Source organism: Lytechinus pictus, chromosome 2, assembly GCF_037042905.1.
Source record: "Lytechinus pictus isolate F3 Inbred chromosome 2, Lp3.0, whole genome shotgun sequence".
NCBI lineage: Eukaryota > Metazoa > Echinodermata > Echinoidea > Temnopleuroida > Toxopneustidae > Lytechinus > Lytechinus pictus.
In genome coordinates, this window is record NC_087246.1 from 9149247 (window position 1) to 9176086 (window position 26840).

A 26840-nucleotide genomic window follows, 5' to 3' on the forward strand; every position below is an offset into this window, starting at 1 on the left:
TTAGTCTAATATGGAGACTCGAGGGATAGAAAAACAGGTTGCAACTGCCGACTTATTCAAGTTTAAAGCTGATACATCTAATAATATAATAATAATAATACTTTTCTTATATAGCGCATAATAAACTGTACGTTTCTCTATGCGCTTTACAATAAAGGTTACAAAGTAAACATGCTACAAACAAAGAAAATAGACTTGTGAATTACAGAATTACTTAATATTTAAACTTACAATTATCATCTGGATGTTTAAGCGAATGAATCTTGTATTAACAATATATCTTTTCAAAATGGACAATTTTTTGTTCATTTTTGCCAAAAATTGATGTTTTATTGACCTTGTCAATTTCCTCGTAAAAAACATGACAATTTCCATAGCAAAAATAAATGCATAGAATTGATATGACAATTCTGTGCATTATTCATTATCATCATCATCATTATTGATTTACAACAGCATTTTCCCTTAAAAAAGGGCTTATTTTCTCAAGCGCCATGACCAACAATTCTTTCTTTGTCGACCATTCATCTCATTCAGAACAACCTCATTATTTTTTTATTTTTCACTATGCCAGTGTTAACTTCAAATTCCATCTTTCATGATTTTGTACCATTAACCTCACAATCTATATTCTTTCACCATTCTCTGCTCTTTTATATTCTAATTATATCCTTTCATACCTGTTCACATCTGACTACAACAAGGCATCAAAACACACTTCAAACCACTTTCACACTGGAAAAATAATAAGAAATTTAGGCATGTGAAATAGAAGGTAAGGGACTATTTAATAACATTATGCAGAACATCACAATGTAAAACAAAAACTGACACATAATACAAAGTGGTTGACCTTTGAATAATATCATAAAAGTATTTTCATTCGGATGATATTATCTAAAGATAAAACACAGCTTCGGACAATATTATCTGAATGGTAACACAGCTTAAATTGGACAATATTATCCTAATAAAAACACAGCTTTGAAAAACATCTGAATAGGAACATATAGCTCCGGATAAAATTATCCAAATAGAAACACAGCTTCAGATAATAATATCCAAATAGGAACACTGCTTCGCATATAATTATCTGAATAGAAACACACCTTCGGACAATATTATCCGAATAGAAACACAGCTTCGGACAATATTATCCGAATAGAAACACAGCTTCGGATAATATTATCCGAATGGAAACACAGATTCAGATAATATTATCCGAATGGAAACACAGATTCAGATAATATTATCCAAGGGTTACACAGCTTCAGATAATATTATCCGAATGGAAACACAGATTCAGATAATATTATCCAAGGGTTACACAGCTTCAGATAATATTATCCGAATAGAAACACAGCTTCAGATAATATTATCCAAGGGTTACACAGCTTCAGATAATATTATCCGAATAGAAACACAGCTACGGATACTATTATCTGAATAGAAACACAGCTTTGGATAACATTATCCGAATAGAAACACAGCTTCGGACAATATTATCCGAATAGAAACACAGCTTCGGATAATATTATCCGAATGGAAACACAGATTCAGATAATATTGTCCAAGGGTTACACAGCTTCAGATAATATTGTCCGAATAGAAACACAGATTCAGATATTATTCAATGGAAACACAGCTTCGGATAATATTATCCGAATAGAAACACAGCTACGGATACTATTATCTGAATAGAAACACAGCTTTGGATAACATTATCCGAATAGAAACACAGCTTCGGACAATATCATCCGAATAGAAACACAGCTTCGGATAATATTATCCGAATGGAAACACAGATTCAGATAATATTATCCGAATGGAAACACAGATTCAGATAATATTATCCAAGGGTTACACAGCTTCAGATAATATTATCCGAATAGAAACACAGCTTCAGATAATATTATCCAAGGGTTACACAGCTTCAGATAATATTATCCGAATAGAAACACAGCTACGGATACTATTATCTGAATAGAAACACAGCTTTGGATAACATTATCCGAATAGAAACACAGCTTCGGACAATATTATCCGAATAGAAACACAGCTTCGGATAATATTATCCGAATGGAAACACAGATTCAGATAATATTGTCCAAGGGTTACACAGCTTCAGATAATATTATCCGAATGGAAACACAGATTCAGATAATATTATCCAAGGGTTACACAGCTTCAGATAATATTATCCGAATAGAAAAACAGCCACGGATACTATTATCTGAATAGAAACACAGCTTTGGATAACATTATCCCAACAGAAACACAGCTTTGGATAACATTATCCGAATGGAAACACAGCTTTAGATATTATCCGAATAGAAACACAACTACGGATACTATTATCTGAATAGAAACACAGCTTTGGATAACATTATCCGAATGGAAACCCAGCTTCGGATAATAACATCCAAATAGAAACACTGCTTCGGATAACATTATCTGAATAGGAACACAGCTTCAGATAACATTATCCGAATGGAAACACTGCTTTGGATAACATTATCCGAATGGAAACACAGCTTCGGACAATATTATCCGAATAGAAACACAGCTCCGGATAATATTATCTGAATGGAAACACAGATTCAGATAATATTATCCAAGGGTTACACAGCTTCAGATAATATTATCCGAATAGAAACACAGCTTCAGATAATAATATCCGAATGGAAACACAGATTCAGATAATATTATCCAAGGGTTACACAGCTTCAGATAATATTATCCGAATAGAAACACAGCTACGGATACTATTATCTGAATAGAAACACAGCTTTGGATAACATTATCCGAATAGAAACACAGCTTCGGACAATATTATCCGAATAGAAACACAGCTTCGGATAATATTATCCGAATGGAAACACAGATTCAGATAATATTATCCAAGGGTTACACAGCTTCAGATAATATTATCCGAATAGAAAAACAGCCACGGATACTATTATCTGAATAGAAACACAGCTTTGGATAACATTATCCCAACAGAAACACAGCTTTGGATAACATTATCCGAATGGAAACACAGCTTTAGATATTATCCGAATAGAAACACAACTACGGATACTATTATCTGAATAGAAACACAGCTTTGGATAACATTATCCGAATGGAAACACAGCTTCGGATAATAACATCCAAATAGAAACACTGCTTCGGATAACATTATCTGAATAGGAACACAGCTTCAGATAACATTATCCGAATGGAAACACTGCTTCGGATAACATTATCCTAATGGAAACACAGCCTCGAATAATAACATCCAAATAGAAACACTGCTTCGGATAACATTATCCGAATAGGAACACAGCTTCAGATAACATTATCCGAATGGAAACACTGCTTCGGATAATAACATCCAAATAGAAACACTGCTTCGGATAACACTATCCGAATAAACACAGCTTCAGACAATATTATCTGAATAGAAACACAGCTTCGAATAACATTATCCGAATGGCAACACAGCTTCAGATAATATTTTCTGAATGAAAAAAACGGCTTCAGATAATATTATGCGAATAGAAACACAACTTCGGATAACATTATCCGAATAGGAACACGGCTTTGGATATTATTATCTGAATAAAAACACAGCTTCGGACAATATTATCCGAATGGAAACACAGATTCAGATAATATTATCCAAAGGTTACACAGCTTCAGATAATATTGTCCGAATAGAAACACAGATTCAGATATTATTCAATGGAAACACAGCTTCGGATAATATTATCCGAATAGAAACACAGCTTCGGATATTATTATCCGAATAGAATCACAGCTTCGGATAACATTATCCGAATAGAAACACAGCTTCAGATAATATAATCTGAATAGAGATACAGTATTGGTTAACACTATCCAAATAGACACAGGCTTCAGATAACATTATCCCAATAGAAACACAGCTTCGAATAACATTATCCAAAGGAAACACAGCTTCGGATAATATTATCTGAATAGAAAGAACAGGCTTCGGACAAAATCATCCAAATAAAAACATGGCTTTGGATAATATTATCCGAATGGTTACACTACTTCGGATAGTATTGTCTGAATAGAAACACAGGTTTGGATAACATTATCTGAATAGAAACACTGATTCGGATAACATTATCTGAATAGAAACAGCTTCGGATAATATTATCCGAATAGAAACACAGCTTCAAATAACATTATACGAATAGAAACACAGCTTCGGATAACATTATCTGAATGGAAACACGGTTCTGAACAATATCATTTGATAAAATTTATGCAGCTTAGGATAAAATTGTCTGAATAGAAACACAGATTCTGATAAAATTATCCAAATAGAATCACCTTCGGATATCATCTGAAGAGAAACACAGCATCGGATAATAAGCCCCTCAAAAAAAGTTTGGCTTCCGAGTTTGACAATTAATTTTTCCCAATTCCCAATTTTACACAATGCATATTTGATACCATTCAAAAGATCATTTAATTCTCTTTAAAATGATACCATGCTTGTTCTGATCATGTTATCACGAAAAGACCAGGATTGAAAAGTGGTGGATGAGGTCTGAATTGAAAAGCTATAAAACAAGCAGAAATAGTCATAAAGGGTCAATACAGAACATGATTCTTTTGTCTGTGTCAATAGAGATGAAAATCCATTCAAATCAAGCCTCTGCTTCTGTAGTGATGGTTCTGAGAGATAACATGGTTTGAGTCGTGGTTTGAAATACCCATGCATGTTTGTTTGTTATGTGTTTGCTTGTGCATGTTAATGTTGATGTTAAGGTGCATGAAAACGAAAGAAACCGCTGAGAAACTAACTAAAAAAAGAACAGTGACTTTCAATATTGTGTCATTTTGCAACTTCTGAATTTGGACTTTGCCCCACATTTCAAGGCAATGCACCTCCATGTGAATGATAATCATATAATGTAGGGTAACATTTTAAAGAGAATTAAATGATCTTTTCATTGGTATCAATCACACATTAATATTCACTAAAACCAAGGAGGGATTATCGATCAAAATTTCCAAACTTTTTTTTAGGAGTTTATCCACAGGGTAACACAGCATCGGATAATATCATTTGAGTGGAAACAGGCTTTGGATGATATCGAAATGGAAACGTGCTTCGGAAAATATCAAACAAAGGGTTATGCAGTATCGGATAAATTTATCAAATGAAAACACAGCTTCGGATATTATCCAAAGGTTAACACAGCCTCGCTTGCATTACATGATTCAATATAGCAGCAGTGCTAACTTTGAAAACAACAATAGACTTTTTGTTTACAAATAAACCATTTATATGATGATAAAATACTATGTTCCAGCATAGGAAATACATGAGGGCGCTGAGCGATTTTGCCCTCATGGCAACCCAAATAGCCCCTAAAATTCCCCAAAAATGCATGCTTTGGGGCGACCATTCTTTGTAGAGTCGCCCCAAGATCTGTCACATAAAATATTTAAGATTCTGACTAATGAATAATGATGCTTTCCGGCATAATTGCTTGTTACACCTAAAAGTAGCCCTTAAAATAAAAGAAATAGCCCCCAAAATTCTGTAATCGTCCCAATTTGAGAAAAAAAAATTAGCCCCTAAAAATAAGCAGCAGTGCTGACTTTGAAAACGACAATAGAGTAATCATTTATAAATAAACCATTCATATGATAATGAATGTTCATTGACCCTAAATGACATTTGACCTTAATCATGTGACCTGAAACTCGCACAGGATATTCAGTGATACTTGACTACCAGTACTCATATGTCCACATTTCATGAACTAGATACAAAAACTTTCAGTTATGATGGCAACTCAACAAATACCCCTAACACGGCCAAATTCCATTGACCTTGGTCATGTGACCTGACACTCATGAAGGATGTTCACTGATGCTTGATTAGTCTAATGTCCAAGTGTCATGAACTCAATCCATATACTTTGATAGTTAAGATACTTAACAAACTTCACCTTGGTTAAGATTTTGTTCCTTGACGCTAAATGACCTTTGACCTTGGTCGTGTAACCTCGACTCAGACAGGATGTTCAGTAATAATTAATAGCCATTATGTACAAGGTTCATTAACTAGGCCCATATACTTTCTAGGTTATGATGTCATTCAAAACCTTAAGCTTTGGTTAAGATTTGATGATGCCTTTAGTTCTCAATCTGCTTTGCAGGCGAGACAAAAATGAGGAAGTAGTTAACTGCAGTACATTTTCCAGGGGTTTAGCCATAGTATGCTGTTGCTATAGCAACACAATATCCAAACTGTGCTTAAATGTGTCTGACACATCTTTATCTCAAAAAATTTCATGAGCTTGGGTAATCAACAGGATTTTTACACATTTATGGCTGTAATGCCGCATCACCAATGCAATGCAGCTTCCAACACATGGGAAAACATGTCTTGCAAATGTACATGTATACCTCAAGGCCAATGTGTTTAATTTAATATGCATAAATAAAAAACTGACTAGTTAGCTTCACTGGCAAGATGTTTACATAATTATTCAATAATGCCATAATATGCTGCTAGCATGGCAACACTTTTCTGTCACAAGCGAGTGTTTTGTGCTTTCCGGGCAGTAGTTGGCAGGTTCGAATCCCACTGGTTCCAATTTTTTCTGACTTATGATTTTCATTACAGATCGAGCATGCGATCTTAAGCACATAGGAGTAATGCCAAAAATTTGTTTACAAACTATAATTTCCTCCTATTAAAGCCTCTTTATTTATGTTTTGTGCATCTTTACAAAAAAAAGAAACGTATGAGCCAAATTCCATGATAATTGGCCAAAAACTGAGGATGCAGTTCAACAGACCAACAGCCATTCTGATAGTATGCTGATTCCTGTACCCCCTTCAAATTTCATTAAGTGGGGTTTAATAAAAAAGATGGCATTTTTCACTCAAATGTATTAGTGATTGAGTAGTTATTTGTGACATTTTCTTGAGAATGACCCAGAAATGACAATAGATTTTATATAGCTAACTGTACAATTCCTCTCTTTTCTCACGTAATTGGCGCTGGATATCCTGTGGTAATTTGCCTTGAGGTGTTAAGGTGAATGAACCTGTAATAAACGAAGATTTCAAAACAGTGGAAATATATGGTTCACCGCCTCCATTTAGTCCCCTGCTAGGTGTATCTAATGCTGTCCAATTCGATGTTGTTGTGCCTGTAAACCAATGCAGAGTTGCAGAATCTTCATGCAGTGCTGTTATTTTGCCAACTTGCGGCCATTCATTGCGATATTCTTCAAGGAAGACGCACATCATCTGCCCAATATCAGGAACCATAGGTTGTTTCTTCTGTGAAGTCTTACGTCCAAGATTGACCTATCATTTGAAGAAAAAAACTTTTTAGACAAGACAAACAGGTATACATGCATTAAAACATCAGCACTGGTTTTCCAGCTTTTAAAAATAAAAAGTCATAATGCACATGTAACCGGTAGGGGTGGAATTTTGAACACTTCTATAAGTAGACATGAAACTTGAATATTTTATTTGTGTGAAATGCAGTCTTACCATTCTTGCCTCCCGCAAGTTTTTTTATGCACTTTTTTCCTTTTAATTGAGGGGGCAGGTCACAATAGCAACAACAAATTTCTTTGGACCAAAGACAGATATAGATCAAGAGCCTTGATTTCCAATCTATAAAAAGTAAAAACATGTAAAATACAAGTAAAGTATAACTGGTAATATATTGCTGTGCTGAACTTACTGGAGGGATTGGGTCCTGCTCATCATTGGATAAATAGATGTCTGAATTGATAGCATTCTGTTCATCAGCAGCAATGGCATCCTTAGACATCAAAATGTCTAGCAGTATCCAAGTTTGGAGTGAGCCTTCTGTGCAGATTAAAAAGAAAAAAAAAGAAAAAACACTTAACAATTTTGAATAAGTCCATTACTAAACTTCTATGTGGCATGTGACGCTGTTAACCACAAATATGTGTAGCCACGACTTTGCATGAGATCTTTCATACCAACTTACACATAAGTATATAGGGGAGATTGGGGTTAGTTGGAACGCGAGGTAAGTTGAAACATTGTAATTTTCTTTAACGCTTTTAAATAAATTTATTGCCATTTTCAACAGCCATCCACCAGACAACACATGTGCAATAAGTCTGGTGAAGTTAGAAAGGAATTTTTGTTTTTCACCTTCTGAGTAATTTTTTTCTCTTTCAGAAATTTTTTATTATCTCAGACAAGTTTATAGATCAAATTGGCCAGTTTGGGGAGAAAATAGACACTTGTACCAACCTGTCATCTACTGCTTGTCGGGCAGTAGATGACAGGTTCGAATCCCACTGGTTCCATTTTTTTCTGACTTATGGTTTTCATTATATAAAGCATGCGATCTTAAACACATAGGAGTAATGCCAAAAATTTGTTCGCATTATTATTATTGCTTACCATCTTCTGCACCAAAAGAATGAAGCAGTTGCAGCCACTCTTGATGCTCGGAGTCATTAAGGTAGGGACGATACTTCACCATGTCTCTACGTAGACGATCAAGATGAAGTTCTTCAATTTTCCTTGAAACAACTTCTGGCAATCCAGGGGGATGCTCTTTCAGTATATAACTGGCACCTGTTGTTGCTGTCCAGAATGGACTACTGCTCCATTTTTTGGTGTTTATGATGGCATGTCCTTGAATTTTTGTTATTTTAAATTGATGTGGCAGGCTATGATGTGATGGTTTATTTATGTGTGTTTCAAGCCAGTCCCTAATGTTATATATGATGTGTATCCTTTCTGCTGTTGTGTTTGGCTTCTTGTATGAAAGTGGAATATGATGTAGTAAAGATGAAAGTGTGGGAATGTTATGTTTTGATGTATGTGTAGATATCCTACTGAACAGCTGATCAATGTCCTCGTGGGTGTGCCCTTTCATTAGGAAGCACAATTTGACCTGTAAAGACATAAACAAGAGAAGCAATGTAAACAATGTAACTACAAGGAGTATTTCATGTGGTAATAGTTATTATATTTGGCACTACTGCTATCTACATACAATACCACTTTATATCAAATATCAATGTGTAGGATTCTCTTCCTACCCCTATACAAGACAATATGTAATGTTGACATTGCCACCAAAAAGTAGTAGCACCTGTCTATCTTCCTCTATGTGGGCAAAATGAAATATACTGTACGATTAGTTTTCAGTTTTTCACATACCATTTTTCAACGGTCAATACATGTCTATACTTATGACTACAAATTGTTAATTTTATTCTTCTACTCATTTTGACTGTTACCTTTTTGAACACGTTGAGTTCCACAAGAAGAGCACACAAAGCAAGAAGACATTGATTTTTGTTCTCCCTCCCGCAGTTATCCATTTGGAGGTATAGTGTGTCAGGAAGAGAATTAGCATATTTATTTAAAACTTGAAGAAGAATGTTCGCAGTGAGGTTGGAGTCGTGGGGATACTCTTTGTTGTCGACAAACATGTGTTGTCCCCGCCCATGAACTATTGTCCCAGTTACATGCGATGGGAGTCTCCATGCTGATGAAATTGATTTGGCTGTTCGGTAAAATTTCGGAATGCTGGTGGATTGCTGGTCCATTCCATCGATGATGATGCTGATGTACTTCTCTGGATGTTGTCTTGCTTTTTGTGCATGTTTGTAGTACTTCATTCTTTCAGTTCTGTAGAAATAATAAGGGAGAAATGCTTAAATGAAGCACAATTTATAGATTTTTCAGGCAAGAACTTAACATTGCAAATAGAAGCTATTGAAAAATATGACACAATTTAGTAAATGAAATCTTTCATGATATTCACTGTGATATAGTCAAGCAGATTGATCTTTGTTTCTATACAATATATATGATCTCAAATTATTTTTCCCATATTTTGCCCCAAGGGGCAGTTTTATTTACAATAAATGAAAGCTTGCATGTTTTCAAAAGTAGAATAATTATATGAATTATACATATAATGCTTCAGCATACTCAATTTTTAAATTATTTGTTTTCTTTCCCATTTATATCATAATTGTAACATTCATCCCAAAATTATGTTTCAATTGGCTTTTGTACATGTATCTTTTTAACATCTCACATTATCAGAGTGAAAAGTACAATACCACAAAATTTCCATACATATATGGACAGGGTTTATCAATAACTGTTTCATTTCTTCAGAATAGGAAAACTCTAATTCCAGGAGGAATTAAACAGTCGTGCAATTCATAAAATTGTTGATTTTTCTCATATATCACTTGCTTATACTAAACAAGTGGAGCGCCTCTGGCAGTCTCGCCTGCATCACACAATTCTATATAGAAGCAGAGCTGACTATGGGAATGACTATAAAATAGTTATTCACAAAAAACACCATTCATATAATAATATACTACTATGTTCATTGACCCTAAATGAAACTTAACCTTGATCAAGTGACCAACGTCTTGTACAAAATGAGCCATGATGTTGAATTACCCCTATATGTATGTCCACATTTCATTAACTATATCCAAAACTTTCAAATTTATGATGGCAATTCAACAATTACCCACAACATGGCCAAAGTTCAAAGTAACAATGGTAATTCAACAAATACCCCCAACATGGCAAAGTATTATTGAATATCCTGACCTGAAACTCAGGCAGGATATTCAATAATACTTATGTCCTAGTTTCATGAACTAGGTCCACATGACATGCGGACTCCAAATTCCAATTTTGCCTGTATTTTGGTGTCATCTACCTACACATCAAAATTTGTTATAATCTGTTGCATATCAAACTCAGCCTGTATCTGTTGAATATTTCATAAGTTATCATGCGGAAACCAACTCGCATATTTAATGAGCTGTGACCTTTGACCTGCAGATTCTGAATTCTAACTTAGCTTGTATTTTGGTGTCATCTACCTATACACCAACATGTTTTTAAAATCTGTTGAACATTTCATAAGTTACCATGAGGAAACCAACTCGCATGTTTAATGAGCTGTGACCATTGACCTATGACCTGTGGACTCCAAATTCGAACTTAGCCATAGCCTTTCAAAGATTTCAATGTCATGATGCCGCCACCGTCACTGTCGGTAAAGCAGCTCCTATTTTCTTGCTATGCTATGCAGGCAAAACAATTATTCAGAAAGAAATAGTAAATATCATACTTTTGTTGAGTAAGATGATCCTCCCTTTGTTGCTGGAGGGCTTTCCTCGCTTGTTTGTCATTGGTTCTTTCGATGCTTTGCTTAAGTTGAGTACAGATATCACATTTTGAAAACCTGTTCACCTGTTATAAAGAATAAAAAATCATGAGTAATCAGTCTTGATTAACAAGTGGAACACATCTGGCAATGTTGTCTGAATTATGCTATTCAGCATCAGTGCCAACAACAAAAAAACATGTAAAATGAATAATTTTTCAAAAAGAGAAGAAAAAAATACAAATTCATTAAATAATAAAATACAAAGTTTGTTGACCTAAAATGACATTTGACCTTTGCCCAGTGACCTGAAATTACATTTCTCCATTTGCTAATACCTGATAACCATTATATGACAGTTTTATGGACTAGGGACTTACACTTGCAAAATTATCTTTCAAAATTTTAAACTTGGTTCAGTTTCTCTTAATTATACAGCATGTGTCAGAAAAAAGAAAACCAAAATTCAGGGTAATATTTTACCATCAAAATTATAAATATGCTTCATGGATGTACATCAATGAAAAGATACACTTCCCCTCTTTCATTTGAAGCCCATTGGTGCTAGCAAACTTCCATTTGCACGAGCAAATTATGAATTTGAGTAAGTTTTCTGGCTCTTACTGCTTTGTATTTGGAAAAACAAAGTTCATAACTTTAATATTAATTTCTCCACATTTCATATGAGACCTCGTACGTAAAACATGAATGACGCATTGTCAAGAAAAGTTGCCTGAAACATGCTTGATTTCCATCCATTGGTGGGATCATTGAAAAACAAGCATATCCAACAACAAAGCGAACTGGCTACGGGTGAATGAGCGGTGAGTATAATTTTATGGTTGGCTGGAATGTTCAATGGGGGGAGGGGGGGTTGATCAACTAGGTCAAGTCCACTCCAGAAAAATGTTGATTTGAATGAATAGAGAAAAATCAAACTAGCATAACGCTGAAAATTTCATCAAAATCGGACACAAAATAAGAAAGTTATGACATTCTTAACTTTTGCTTATTTTTCACAAAACAGTGACATGCACAACTCAGTGTCATGCTGATGAGTCAATCGATGATGTCCATCACTCACTATTTCTTTTGTTTTTTATTGTTTGAATTATACAATATTTCATTTTTTACAGATTTGACAATAAGGACCAAGTTGACTGAATCATATAGTATTAAATAATGCTAATTCCAAATATTCAGGGAGGAATTAATAGCTGTTTCACCTGACAATGAGGAGAAAATTAGAATATTTCATATTTCATGTAATAAAATACAAAAGAAAGAGTGAGTAGATGACATCATCAATCTCCTCATTTGCATACCCACCATGATATGCATGTAACTGTTATGTGAAATTAAGCGAAACTTTAAATGATGACCCTTTAACTTTGATCTATGATCTCCCGAACTAATCAGATCATTGTCAATCCAGTGAGCATACATCTTCAAATTTTGAAGTTGATACCTTAAAACTTGATCACTATCACAAGTACGAGGTATTTATCTCTTGAGACCTTGAATCTTTCAAAAATTATTGAATGAAAATTACCTTTGGGATAGTCAAATGTGACATTTCTTTTTTCCATATTCGATAGAAATGTTCTTTACAGCAAACTTCTTCTCCAAGGTCCTCCAGCTCCTCTTTCATGATCTGATGCACACTGGCACGTGTCAGGCAAGACGGCAAGTGAATCTTGTCTTGAGCTGGCAGTTTATCTCCGAATCTGCGGGAGAATCTGTCTAACCATATCAAAGAGGAAGCAACTGCTCTTGACTGCATGCCTCGTCTGTGTTGGTTTGGGGGAAGATATGCCTTTAGTCCATCTGTAACAAAGGGGATAAAAATTTAGCTTATTCCTGCCCAAAGCAGAAGTACATGCTATGGGTATTCTGATGCTTCACACTATTGATGAGTTTTCATCGAAATACTCTTGTGCTAAATGTGACAAGATAAATTTGCTTATATCATAACTAATATCATAACTTGACTTCAACAATGAAGGGCTTAGACAGATGTTACAAATACCTACTTGTTAGTCACATGCTTTGGTAATTCTCTTCTTAGATGATTGCATCACTTGATAGTAAGATGTGATCAAGGTTTTTCCTACATACAATCTGCTTCAGTCAACTATTAGGTTTTGCAAATGGAAAAATGGTTGCATTTGGTGAAATTTGACTTACCATTAGGTATTTATTTTGTGAAATCAATTACCAGTATATCAAAACTAATTACCTTGGAAATGGGAATTTATCTGCCAAAGCCTTGTCCTGGAGATTCCTAAGGCTAATCGCCATCCACGCTGACAAATTTCTGTCACCCCAATACTGAATCTGATTAAGATCAGGTTCCCAGATGCTTCATGATGTTCCAAGAGGTATTCCAAAATCCATTTCCTCTGCTCCCATTTTGCTTTCTCTAGGAATTTATTCCTACAGGCGGCTGCTTCTCTTCTGGAAACTTTGTGTAGACAATAGTTTTTGCAGCATTTCATTCTTAATATTGATGCTAACTCTCGACTGGACTTGTTTTTTTCTGCAATGTGAAAATACCATATTACAGCCATTAGCATATCAAAACAAATCGATACTTGATTACTCTTATGTCCAAGTTTCATGAATCAGATCCATATGATGGTAATGATAGTTCAACAGATACCCCCAACATGGCCAAAGTTCATTGACTTTTGACCTTAGTCATGTGACCTGAAATTTGCACAGGATGTTCAGTGATACCCGATTACTCTTATGTCCAAGGTTTATGAACTACATGTAGACCAATAAACTTTCAAAGTTATGATGGTAATTCAAGAGATACCCCCAACTTGGCCAAAGTTCTTTGACCCTAAATGACCTTTGACCTTAGTCATGTGACTTGAAACACAGGCAGGATGCTCAGTAATACCTGATTAACATTATGGCCAAGTTTAATGAACTAGGTCTATATACTTTCTAAGTAATGCTGTCATTTCAAAAACTTTACCTTCGATTAAGATTTGGTGTTGATGCCGCCGGAAAAGCGGCGCCTATAGTCTCACTCTGCTATGCAGGTGAGACAAAAAAATATATTCATAACATATTCTCGTCCTAATCAGACCAGTGGCCTTATGGCAAACACCTACAATGTGGGGAGGCATTGAAACTCACTTCTTTTCTTAACACTCAATGAAGGAATACTTGCACAAGATGAATCAGAACTGCCATCAACAAAATGTACACGGGTGCGTTTTCTACCTCGGAGAGCTGCATAAAAAGTACAAAGTTTAGGATTTTCAATCCATTAATATGTACATGTATGAATGTTTTAAGATTATATAGACAAGATTTGAGTACTCTTAATCAAATTATTAAGGCTCAAAGACCTAGTACATGCAACATGCTGATGAAGATTATAAATTTTGATGTCATATTAAAAATTGATGTCTCCGCGATCATTGTCAGAGAAAAAATGCATGTATATTAAACACCTATCTGTTAATTTTATTGACTCTTGATCCTGGGACCCTAAAATTTACATCAATCATAGTATGAAGTCAACACGATTGGTGGGGTACATGTATGTACCCCTTCACAACTTCAGCTCAACTCATCCAGTGGATGATGGGGGGGGGGTGTTTCAAAAAGATAGAAGTATGACTTATACAGTGCGTATCAAAAAAAAAAGTTTACAATTAGAAAAAGTCCTGTAAAATTATACATTTGTAATATCCTGAAGATTTTTTGACATTTTAACATTGGTACAGATCAATTTAAGCAAATGATGATATAACTGTCGAAAAATATTTCCGCTTGAGTGAGCACCACTTACTTTTGAAAAGTTAGTGAAAAATGATTTGCGCAGAACTTTGAAATAGTTATGTGAATAAAAGTAGAACCCAATCATGAGGAACACATGGAATTTAGCTAGTGAAATTGATTTGTATACTTTTTAAACTTGTTTCCTTGCCCAAAACACTTCAAAGAGTGCCATTGCGCCCCACCCAACTCCCCCACGCACTGAGGCCAACGTGACGATATTTGCTTTACACTGAGGTGTGATTTACATGAATTGGCTTAGGCTTGATTTTCATTTTGTTGATCATTGTCAAGCTTTGGAAAAGTGTGGAGAAACAAGTATTAAATAAAAAAGTAATATGTAAACCCACTTTAATTGATAAAAACTTAGTGAAAAAATTTTGGTGTTGGAGATGTCTGATATGAGCTTTTGTTTAGATTTAGTTATGTCCCCAGATCCAGCTGGCATAAAAAAAGGTAAAGGCTGTGCTTGCAAAGTGTTAAAACTTTAATTTTGGTGGCAAAATTGTTACTAAATGCTTGCATGTATTCGTTTTACTTCAACTGACTCAAAGTGCAAAGAAGATGTATGAGAAATGTTTTGCAGGGTAAGTTTGATTTCGCCTTTTCCCCTTGACACAGTGTGAAAACAAGCATTTCTGTGCAAACAGATTTCTGCCAGCTTTACAAACATGGACAGTTCTCCTTCAAGTGTAACATTCTGTCAAAATTTTTACTTTAATTGGATAGATGAGACCTAAATCCAAGAATATATGTGAAAAAATTACCCACATGTTGTTTATTTTTAATTCCCAGGGCTTTTTCAAAGTGTAAACTTTTTTTTTTATACGCACTGTATAGTCGTATATAAATGCCTATGTGTACATGAATGAAATGCACAATCTTCATGCAGTAATGCGCATCCATTAATGTAGTATATTCGCTCGAAGATCTAGAAATGTCAGTTTGAACCTGTACATTTAAATGACACCAATCCAGTTTTCCTCAAAGTTAAAAATAACCAGATAGGAAACACCTGCATTTTTGAATAAGTTGATAAATTACCATAAAAATGACATACAGCAATATAGCATTCTACTGACGGGGTGGGGGTATTATGTAATAGACGGGTCAATATACGACCAAAAATACCTCTACCCGGAACTAATTGCAACAAATGATTTTTCAACGGCTTTTTGTACCATTTGACCTCAGGAATAACATACTAAAAATCTACCAAAATCAATATCCGGGAAAGTGGTTATTTTTAAGATGGCGTCCAAGATGGCCGCCATTCACTGAAAATGGATACAACTGACTCATTATCCACCCTAGAATCCTATTTCGATTCATATTCCATGGTGTAGGGGGTAAAAAAATTGTTGATACAAGCTAGAGTGAATCATAAGCCTTCCAGTGTACCTGGAAAATCCAAGATGGTGCACAAAATGGCTGCCACAGGCTGAAAACCCACAATTCATCTTAGTGGCTTTAGTTTGGTTTTCATTCAATGATTTTAAGGGTGAAGTAGTACATTGGAACAAGTTACAAGGACAGCCAATGGTCTGGTGTGTCAAAAATCCAAGATGGTGTCCAAAAATCCAAAAGGGCTTCCAAAAATTGAATTTAAAATGACTGTTGATAATTAAAATGGACATAGTTCATTTCATATCCACCTGGGACATAATGATTTGGGTGTCTCGACCATGTTTTCAATAGTCAAAAAAGACATTGAGACAAGTGACCAGGACAGTCAGTGGTCCATTATGGAGCGTTGTGGCCCAGTGGATTAGTCTTCTGACTTTGAAACAGAGGGACGTGGGTTCGAATCCCAGCCATGGCGTAATTTCCTTCAGCAAGAAACTCATCCACATTGTGCTGCACTCAACCCAGGTGAGGTGAATGGGTACCTGGTAGGAAGAAATTCCTTGAATGCTTGAGCGCCTAGGCAGCTCAGCTAAAGCCGGGGTAATAATGATAGCAGGGCCCGCTGGGAGAACAGTTTTCTTAAGTATGACCAAAAATCCAATAGGGCTTCCGAAAATTGATTCTAAAATGGCTGCTAATACTTAAAAGTGGCATAGCTCATTTTATATCCGCCTGTTAGATATGATTTCGGTGTCTAAAATATGGTTTCAAGGGTCAAATAAAATATTAGGACAAGTTACAATGACAATCAGTGGTCTAGAATGTCAGAAATTCGAAGATGGCTTCCAAAAATGGAGTAAAAAATGTCTGATGTTACTTATAAAAGGACAGTTTGTTCAATATCTGTCTGGGGAATATGAGTTTGGTGTCTAAACCATGGTTCGAAGGGTCAGGTAATACACTAGGGTAAGTTACAAGATCAGTTGTCTGTATGTTAAAAAAAATCCAAGGTGACTTTAAAAAAATTGGGTGTAAATTGACAGTTGTTACTTAACAGTGTACATAGTTTATTAAAAATACACCTTGGGGGTATGCTTTTGGTGTTGAGTTAAGTTGAAAGGACAATCAGGTGTCAGGTATGTCCAAATATCGAAGATGGCTTTAAAAATTGGGGTTTTAAATGACTGTTGTTACTTGGGGGTATTATTTTGGCATCTACATTAGGGTTTCAAGGGTAAAAAATACTTTGGGACTGGATACCATGATATGCCGTTATCCATTTTGCCTTTAAGTCCAAGATGGCTTCAAAAAATGGGTTCCAAAGTGAGTGCTGTTACTCAAAAGTGGACATATATAGTTCAAACAATATCCACCTGTGAGAAATAATCTTGGTGCCTACACTTTCCTCGTTTTCATATTGTTTCATGAGTCAGTAACAGCACCCACTTTGATGAAATTTTAGAATCCACCATGGATTTTTTTGGACAAAATGTAATAACCATCTTTGTTACATGTACATGTACTTGTCTGAATGTATTATATGACCCTTCATACCACAATTTAGACACCAACATTTCTTCCAGATAGATATTGTAGAACTGTGACCATTATTGAGTGATATGAGTCATTTTAGATGCCTTTTTTGAAAACCCTCTTGGATTTTTAGGAAAACAGGACGATTGCATATCAATGTAACCGGTTCAAACGTATTATATTAACCATGAAACCATAGTGCTGACACCGAAATCACATCTACTTGGTGGATTTGAAATGAACTATGTCCATTTTTAAAGTAACAGCAGTCATTTTAGACTCCGTTTTTTGGAAGCCATCTACGATTTTCGACATACTGGACCACCGACTGTCTGTTACTAATTTTCTGAATTTAAAAATCATATGCCTTGACGGATATTACATGAACTGTGTCCATTTGCAAATAAAAGGGGCCCTATTGTACAATTTTTTTTAACCCTAATTCTCCCGGAGGGGGGGGGGGCCATAATGGCCCCCCTTGACAATTTTCGCGATATATCTGCTGCGCAAAATTTTTTGACCTCGCCGCTCACTGACTTTTTACCCTCAAGTCTCGCGCAAATTATGAGACCAAATTTGTGATGCCCGGGTACCCGGTTACGACATTACGCAACATTATGTAAATGCATGTCAGACCCAAAATTGCTCATAAACGTGATTTCATGTACAAATCCAATGCAAATTGTGTATTTAGCAAAAATTCATAAATATATCATTATTTCTACTTTTACTGATTAAACTTAAGTAATTTTGCCTTGTTTATGATCAGAATTAAGTCTGGAACGATTTCCATTGAAAAAAACAATAAAAAACAAAAAGTAAAAAAACAAAGAAATACATAAGAAATTAAAAAAACAATAAAATACATAAGAAATTGGTCTTTGTACCAGAATTCTTTTCATTCACAATTGTTAGGAATGCTATAAAGAATATTTTCACCAAAAAATAGCATTCTAGGTGCTTTATTTAGTGAATCAGAGCAAAAAGTATGATTTCATGAATAAATTAGCATAATTAATTCATATAAAATAAAAATATATGAATTCAGTGAAATTCACCAATGCAACTGCGTAGATTACATCATGCAAATTTTCGTTGTGATCGTGCAATCCGCGGCTGAGATCTTAAGGAATGACAAGAATCAAAATACCCCGGGAGATTTAGGGTTAAGCCATCGTGGACTTTGGGACATATCGATAACCCATCTTCCTTGTCACTTATCCCAATGTATTATTTGACCCATTTAACCATGGTATAGGCACAAAAATCATATTCCTGGATATTGAACAAACTGTATTGGGTTTATTTTTAAGTAGCAACAACATTTTTTACACCATTTTCGGGAGCCATCTTGGATTTTTTAACATACCGGACCACTGACTGTCCTTGTAGCTTGTCCCAATGTATTATTTGACCATTGAAACCATGGTCTACACACCAAAATCATATCTCCCAGGTGGATATGTGTGTGTATTTGAGTTTTGTCAGACGTGTATCAATCAGATATGATTATTTACGTCTGGGACCGACCTTTAACGTCACCATCCGAAAGACGTGACCAGGGCTCGAACCTCTGCATCAATTTGTAACTTCCCCACATAGCTTGGATTACAGGCGCACGCCACAACGCCTAGGTGGATATGATATGAGCTATGTCTATTAAAGTATTGACAGCCATTTTAAACTCAATTTTTGGAAGCCATCTTGGATTTTCGGACACACCCAACGACTGGCTGTCCTTGTAACCTGTCCCAATGTAAGTAATAGGTGAATTGTGGATTGTTTAGCCTACGGCAGCCATTTTGGGCGCCATCTTGGATTTTCCTGGTACGTCGGAGCGCTAATATTCACTCTGACTTGTATCAATAAATTTGTTTACCCACTTGACCATGGAATATGAACTGAGTTAGGATTTTCTGGTGGATAATGAGTGAGTTATATCAATTTTCAGTGAATGGCGGCCATCTTGGACGCCATCTTAAAAATAACTACTTTCCCGTATGCGGATTTTGGTAGATTTTTAGTATGTTATTCCTCAGGTCAAATACTACCAGAAACAGTTGAAAAATCATTTGTTGCAATTTGTTCCGGGTCAAACCATATATTGACCCGTCTATAATCCCAACCTCATTGAACATGTGAATAGAGAGGAATTGCAAATTTCCACTTGTGAAAAACTGAAGAGTAAGCAAGCACTTGCAAATTAGGAATAATTTATAATTACCTTTATCATCATCATCCATGCACCTTACTCCAATGTCACATTCTTCACTAACTGTATCCATCTCAATGTCATTATCTGAATGGAGAACATAATTTCATCACAATACATGTAAGTATTCAAGTCATCTTTCTTTTTCATGTTTTTTTTTCATTCAGGCAATAAAATTAATTGGTCATTTAACCCCTCTTGAGGACGCTAAGTGAGTGGAATGTCTTACATCATTTAGATAATAATACAAGACAGTATGCATTATGAAAACTTATGAAAGCTTTCAGGTGACCATCCCTCGGATTATCAGAATTGCCAGAAAAAAAAGTTTATCTTTCATAAAATGATTCATTGATACCAAACAAATCCATTCTTGGTAACTCTCCTACTGTTAACAATAATGTGTATTTTGGTGGTATTGTCGTGCTGATTCATGTATTTACAGCTTGTAAAAGAAAAACAAAAGATGAAAAAAACAAAGAAATACATGAGGAAAAAAATGACTTTCACAATTTTTCTTTGTGGAAACCTGTAAATTAGATTACAAAATGACATCTGGAAAAAAGAAGAAAATTTGAAGTGAAATTGTAATTTTGAATGATAAGTATTAGCCTACAACATAATAACTTAGGTAAGATAAAATTAATGTATCATACATGTACAAGCTCAAGAGGACTCGTTTAACAGAGAATATGACGGAATTTGACAGAGTGTAATTGGTAGAAAGACTCAAATTTTATCAAACAATTAAAACATTAGAAAATTATTTTTCAACTTTTATTTTCAAATTCAAATGAGTGGAATACCACAAGCAATTCCAACATAGATACATGTAATTATCATTTTAAACGATTAATCAAACTGAAAATACATAGCATAAAATTTGTGGTGGTATTGAGTCATGTACATGATTCTAGTTGTTGATTCTAAATGTTTTAAATTGTGCGCCTTGGAATAGTTTACTAGATAGATGGTACATAATAAATGATGTGATTATTATAAATTACCTGCAGTATTCTGTACATCAACCTCTGATACAATTCCTATATGTGTTTCGTCGTCTTCTTCTCTCAGTGCATCTGTTTCAGAATCACTACCTAAAAGTAAAATGATATTTTTATTATTATTTTTCACACTACATCTAAATTTCACAATTAAAATTTTACCCATGTCAGTTCTTTCAATATCATTTAATGTTTAAAAGTCTACCCTACTCAAGATACGGCAATTTCAATTAAAATTTTGTAAGGAAAAAACACTTTTAATTCTATTAATAAAATACATCCCTTATCTAAAAAAAAATAATTAAATGAGGCATCTACTAAGAAATGATCCAAGGTAGTCTGTTAGGAATCATGCAGATTGGAGGTCACAATGACAATGTAAAGTATTCTGAATTTAGTGTATGGAATGTCATTCGCTTGACAGTAAAAATTAATTTATCATAAAGATGTCAACAACATTACCTTCACCATTCAAATCAACCTCTGAAACAGTAACTCCCGCATCTTCTCTGTCATCATGGGTTCCATCAATGTCTAACAGAATCATGTGAAAAGGAATATTTGACTATATTAACATTCATTTACTTGTACAATGAACGGTATGTATAGTAGCAACAATTTTTTTTTTCATTCTGCATGAAACACTACATGTATCTAAAATCCTGGCTAAAAAATGTGTAAAGGGTCAATAATGCAAATACATAAATTAGATCTACACAGATTGGTTCAAATAGTATTACATGTACATGTACATGATCAAGCAAATTTAAGCCATGATACTGAAACAAAATGCCCATGAAGAAAGTTTGCTCTCCTGTGATGTTACTGATAGAATAGTGAACTAGCTAAATGAAAAATAATATTGGTTCATGTGCTTATTTAAAATGTGAATGGCTTTGTAGTCTTGCTCCCAAACATTGAAAATCCATTTCATTTTCATCATATTTTCCACATAGATACTTTAGCACCTGAATATTCTAAATATCCAAAAAATTAACATGGGTTCATGAGCTTGATTTTTTTTGCTATAGAGCTTCAAAGTTTACCCAAATGGATGTTCTTAAGGATTGCGCATTTAAAAGAATTTGTAACTTTTTGGACCTCACAAGATCACAACAATGAGTTTGAAGTTCTATTACTCAGTCAAAATCCATGAAAATTTCATCAGATTTCACAATATGATTAATAATTGTATCCTTAGGATGGATAATCATTTATATTGCTATTAATTGTTTGCTCTTTTAAGTCTACCAGCACTCTAAGTTCTTAGAAATTGCGCAAAATATAACAAAAACTTAAACTAAAAAATATGAAATTTCAATAACAATCTTGAGAAGTACAAGAAATGCTACGCTTTATTCAAAACCCATGTCATTTTCACCAAACTTTGCAAAGTTGTAGAGGATGGTATACCTAAAAGGTGCAAATATCAAAAGATATATGGGTTCATATGCTTGTTTTCAGCACTTTAATAGAGCAAATGTACTTTTTTTAAACACCCCAAAATGTGCCAAAAGCTTTGTACCTATAAGAGGAAAAATTCCCAACCACTCTACCATTAATTTATTCAAGCTCGGGGTCATTGTTCGTCGTACTTTGCAGCACTTCAGAATAAAGTATTTTGAAATTGTAGAGGAATTAAAGAAAAAAACATGGTCCATGGAATAATTCCAGTTTATTAGCTTCATAAAATAACACATCGGATCTGCAGTTAGTGCAGATAAGGAGAAAAATCAGCTCATACAGCTGATTAATCAACTACTCATCCATTGTGAAGTCAGCGCGCTGAGTGTAAAATATGCACAGATCATGATTCGCAGAACGTAACTGTGGAACGTCCTTAAGTGAAAACACCCTTTAACTTTAAAAGTATTAATTTTAGGAAAAACAAATTGCCTGCCCCCAAAACATATTAATAGCAGCCAAAACCAGAGAAAAAGAACACCAAATAAAGAAATTGTGGCCAAAAATGTGATGGGGGGGGGGGGGGTTGGGCGGCCATTTTGGATTTTGGCCCGGCACTTTTTTTCTCGGACCTGAGACAAAAAATATGGTCATTTCATTTTGAGATAAGGTAAAAGGAATACAAAAAAAAATGTTGCCACAGTAAAACCAAAAATCACCCATTTACAGACAATCCTAGTTGTATGGGAATTTTCTAAATATCAATATTAATGGGATTACCTGTTGCTTCGGAGGTCTCATAGACTTCAGAAATGTAGCACTCTGACTCACTAAAAGACAAATCTACTTCTGTGAATGAACAATCTTTCAAGTGTTGTCCATCTGAAATATAAATTAGTACATAATTAAAAGGATGATGAGTCACTGATGCACAAAAGTTGGTACAGATGTTTGCAATGATATAAGAAACCCCAAAAGAAATGAAATACAATGACTAAAAACAAAACCTGAAAGTAATGAAATATTTATACAAAAGTAGTAGACCCTGTTAGGCGGTGACCCTAGTAATAAGCAGGGAAAATGTTGCCCATGTAATGGAAATTACTAGCTCTTTACAGCTTGCACCTCATGAAATATTCTATATTTGAAGGGACACTATTTTTTACTTGAACTAGAGCATGAAGTTGGCATTTTGAAGGGCAGGTGATCAATCTCATGGTTTCCAAACATACAGGAGTTTTTCATTAGCATTTCTATGTTGATTTATGGAAAGAAATACATGTATAAATGAGACATTAAAGGGCAAGTTGACACCTGAATGATCAATCATGGGTCTTAAAAAAATATTGCACATATATAGGGGACATATCAGGGCCCTAAAACAAGCCAATGTAGGCAAAGTTTTCACTAGTCCATGTACATGTAGCCTACAGTACACAGTTATGAAATGAAATACAAAATGTACCTGCTTCCAGTTCGGATCCATATTTGTGCTCATCTCTTTGGGGATGTGAGTTCTCCTTTGGTGTATCGCTGGTTTCACTGAAATGTCTCACCTATAAAGAACAAAAGAAATAAATCTAATATGCACCCCTCATTCCCTGGCCTACCCATGCTTCTAGTTATATGAACAAATATCTTTACAACTTATCTTGACAAACTTTGTTCCAATCACATGACAGTAAAAAATCCTTTAATTTGAAATCAAATTTGTAGTTGGAGGTCAGGGTTTGACAAAAACGTTGGAAGTTTTTATCCCAAAAGCACTTCATTAATTGATAGTCCCGATTGACTCTGAACAGGCAGCACTGCACTTCCGAAACCAACCCTGGTGCTAGCTCTGAATTTGAAGACATGCAACTCAAGTTCATTCTGTTTTAAATTTTAATATGCCTACATGAATACATAATTTTTTTCATTAAAAATCATTAACATTGAATTTTCAAGTACCGGTAAATGTTGTGAAATTGATATACACTGGAATCGTGAAAATTCTTGTCGGAAATTTTATTAAATTTTTTTTGAAATTTTTCAAAAATGTTCATAAAATTTGTCTATATGATTTTTTTAATCAAAAACATAACTGATGAATTTTCAAGTCAATGTGAAATTGACAGTCATTCTCATTTAAAAAAAATCATTGAAATTTAGCGGAAAATATTTAAAGGAGAATGAAACCAGCTGAATCCATATCAAAGAGAAAAATCAAAGAAACATGTTGTTGAAAGTTTGAGGAAGATTGAATGAATAATAAGAAAGTTATGAGCATTTGAATATTGAGATCACTAATGCCATGAAGATCCTCTCATTGGCAATGCGACCAAGATCTGTGATGTCACACACGTACAACTCCCTCATTGCTTTAGTACTCATTTCACTTATATTTTCACTTTTATAGAATCTATCACAAGGTGAGGTGTTCTCTTTATGAGGGGACAAGTACAGAGGTTTCACAACATTATATCATTGATGAATCGTTTGTCATATGATTAGAATGAGCAAAAAGATCTGTGATGTCACACACGTACAACTCCCTCATTGCTTTAGTACTTATTTCACTTATATTCTCACTTTTATAGAATCTATCACAAGGTGAGGTGTTCTCTTTATGAGGGGACAAGTACAGAGGTTTCACAACATTATATCATTGATGAATCGTTTGTCATATGATTAGAATGAGCAAAAAGAGATGTTTTGGGGTATATTTTCAGTGTCCAAAAGGGGAAAGTTGTTCGTCTGTGATATCATAGATCTTGGTTGCGTTGCCAATGGGAGGATCTCCATAGCATTAGTGATCTCGACATTCAAATGCTCATAACTCTTCTATTGCTAGTCCTATTTTACTCAAACTTTTGTTGATCTTATTCTTTGATTTTTCTGCTTTCACAAAAGCTAACTTGCTCCAAGAGTTTCATTCTCCTTTAACATTTTAAAATCATCATCTAAGATTAAGAATTTTCAAGTAAATGTTGTAGGTCTGTTATCGATAACGTCTTTATCGCTAGTCTTGTCGATAATCGCTTGTTTTTTTGTCACGTAGCGATATCGATAACCTTTCTCTCGTTGCCAATAAAGGGACAGTGCTTTTCCACGATTTCATGGAATTTACGGAAACGGCCTATTGAAAGTGGTTTTGAAACAAAAAATCACGAAAAACGTTTTTCCTCAAACTGCATCGAACAGCAACAGAATTTACTCCAAAATCTCAACATATTAATATGAATTCTTACTAGCCACAACACACGATCTCACCCCCACTTCTGTATAATCATGACAATCCAAACATCGAGACTGCACTCTGTAGTGTTTAGTAGGCGGCAAGTAGTAAGAATTCCAAAAATTTTCTGTAGAATCTGATTTTTTGTGCTTATCCCCCTATTTTTAGGGTGCTGAATACGAATCTGCTTGTTGCCAAATTTATAAATGCCGTCTTCGACCGTTGCCATGGTAACGGATTAATTTATCAAAAATTGTATGTATTCCCCTGTAAATGGTAGATAAACATGATATAAATTAGCCAATAGATTGATTTTAGGGTTCCAATTAAATACAAATGAAATTCAAAAATATTTAAGATCATCAAATTGGTTCCAATTGGCCCGTTGCCATGGTAACGGCTCATTTTTCCTCCAGAAAAGTAAAAAAAATTGATTTAAAGTTGTAGAATCTGTTTTTTGTTTCATTTTCCCTGCGTTTATGGTGTTAAACATAGGAGTGGTTTTTGCTTAATGTATAAATACACTCTCATTCCATTGCCATGGCAACCAAATAATACCTAATTTGGTAAAAAAAAGAAATAACGTGGTAAAAAAAGACAATGGTGAGAAATACAATAAAAGCGACCTACATGTAATCCACTTGCGTTGGGTTTTTCCCACTCATTTAAAATAAAAACTACATAAGTGTTATGCATGAGTTTATTCGAATGATAGGAATTGATGTTGCCTTGAGAATGCTTGAATTTAAAGATAAATATCAATATTGCAATTGGCCTGTTGCCATGGTAACATCTTATTTTTCTCAGAAAAGAACAAATTTTGATAAAAACATATAGAGTCACATTTTTTTCATTCATTTCCGCTAAGTTTAGGTTGCTAAAAATAAATATGCTTGTTGGTAAATATGTAAGTACCATCTCAGACCATTGCCATGGCAACCAAATACCAACTTATTTGGTAAAAAATAACATGTTGAAAAAGGTAATGGTGGGATGTACAGTAAAAACAATCTAATCTACATGACCAAAAGTCCAAAACCAAAAACAAAACCAAAATTACGTAATTATTCTGCATGAATTCATTAGAATGATAAAAATTGATGTTCCCTTGGGAACGCTTGATTTTATTAA

At 34.5% G+C, this 26840-nt stretch overlaps 1 protein-coding gene across 1 annotated transcript; it reads right to left on the reverse strand.

Annotated features, from left to right (window-relative positions):
* Positions 1-770: 770 nt before the first annotated feature.
* Positions 771-24044, reverse strand: LOC129278782 (uncharacterized). The gene is made up of 13 exons (XM_064108925.1): positions 23958-24044; positions 23273-23374; positions 21551-21622; positions 21092-21181; positions 20097-20171; positions 14345-14440; positions 13434-13733; positions 12747-13021; positions 11159-11280; positions 9285-9678; positions 8437-8935; positions 7739-7863; positions 771-7350 (listed from the first exon to the last, which is right to left on the reverse strand). The coding sequence occupies exons 5-13, from the start codon at positions 20155-20157 to the stop codon at positions 7000-7002; spliced, it is 2223 nt and encodes a 740-aa protein (XP_063964995.1). The 5' UTR covers positions 20158-20171; positions 21092-21181; positions 21551-21622; positions 23273-23374; positions 23958-24044; the 3' UTR covers positions 771-6999.
* Between the last annotated feature and the right edge of the window lie 2796 nt (positions 24045-26840).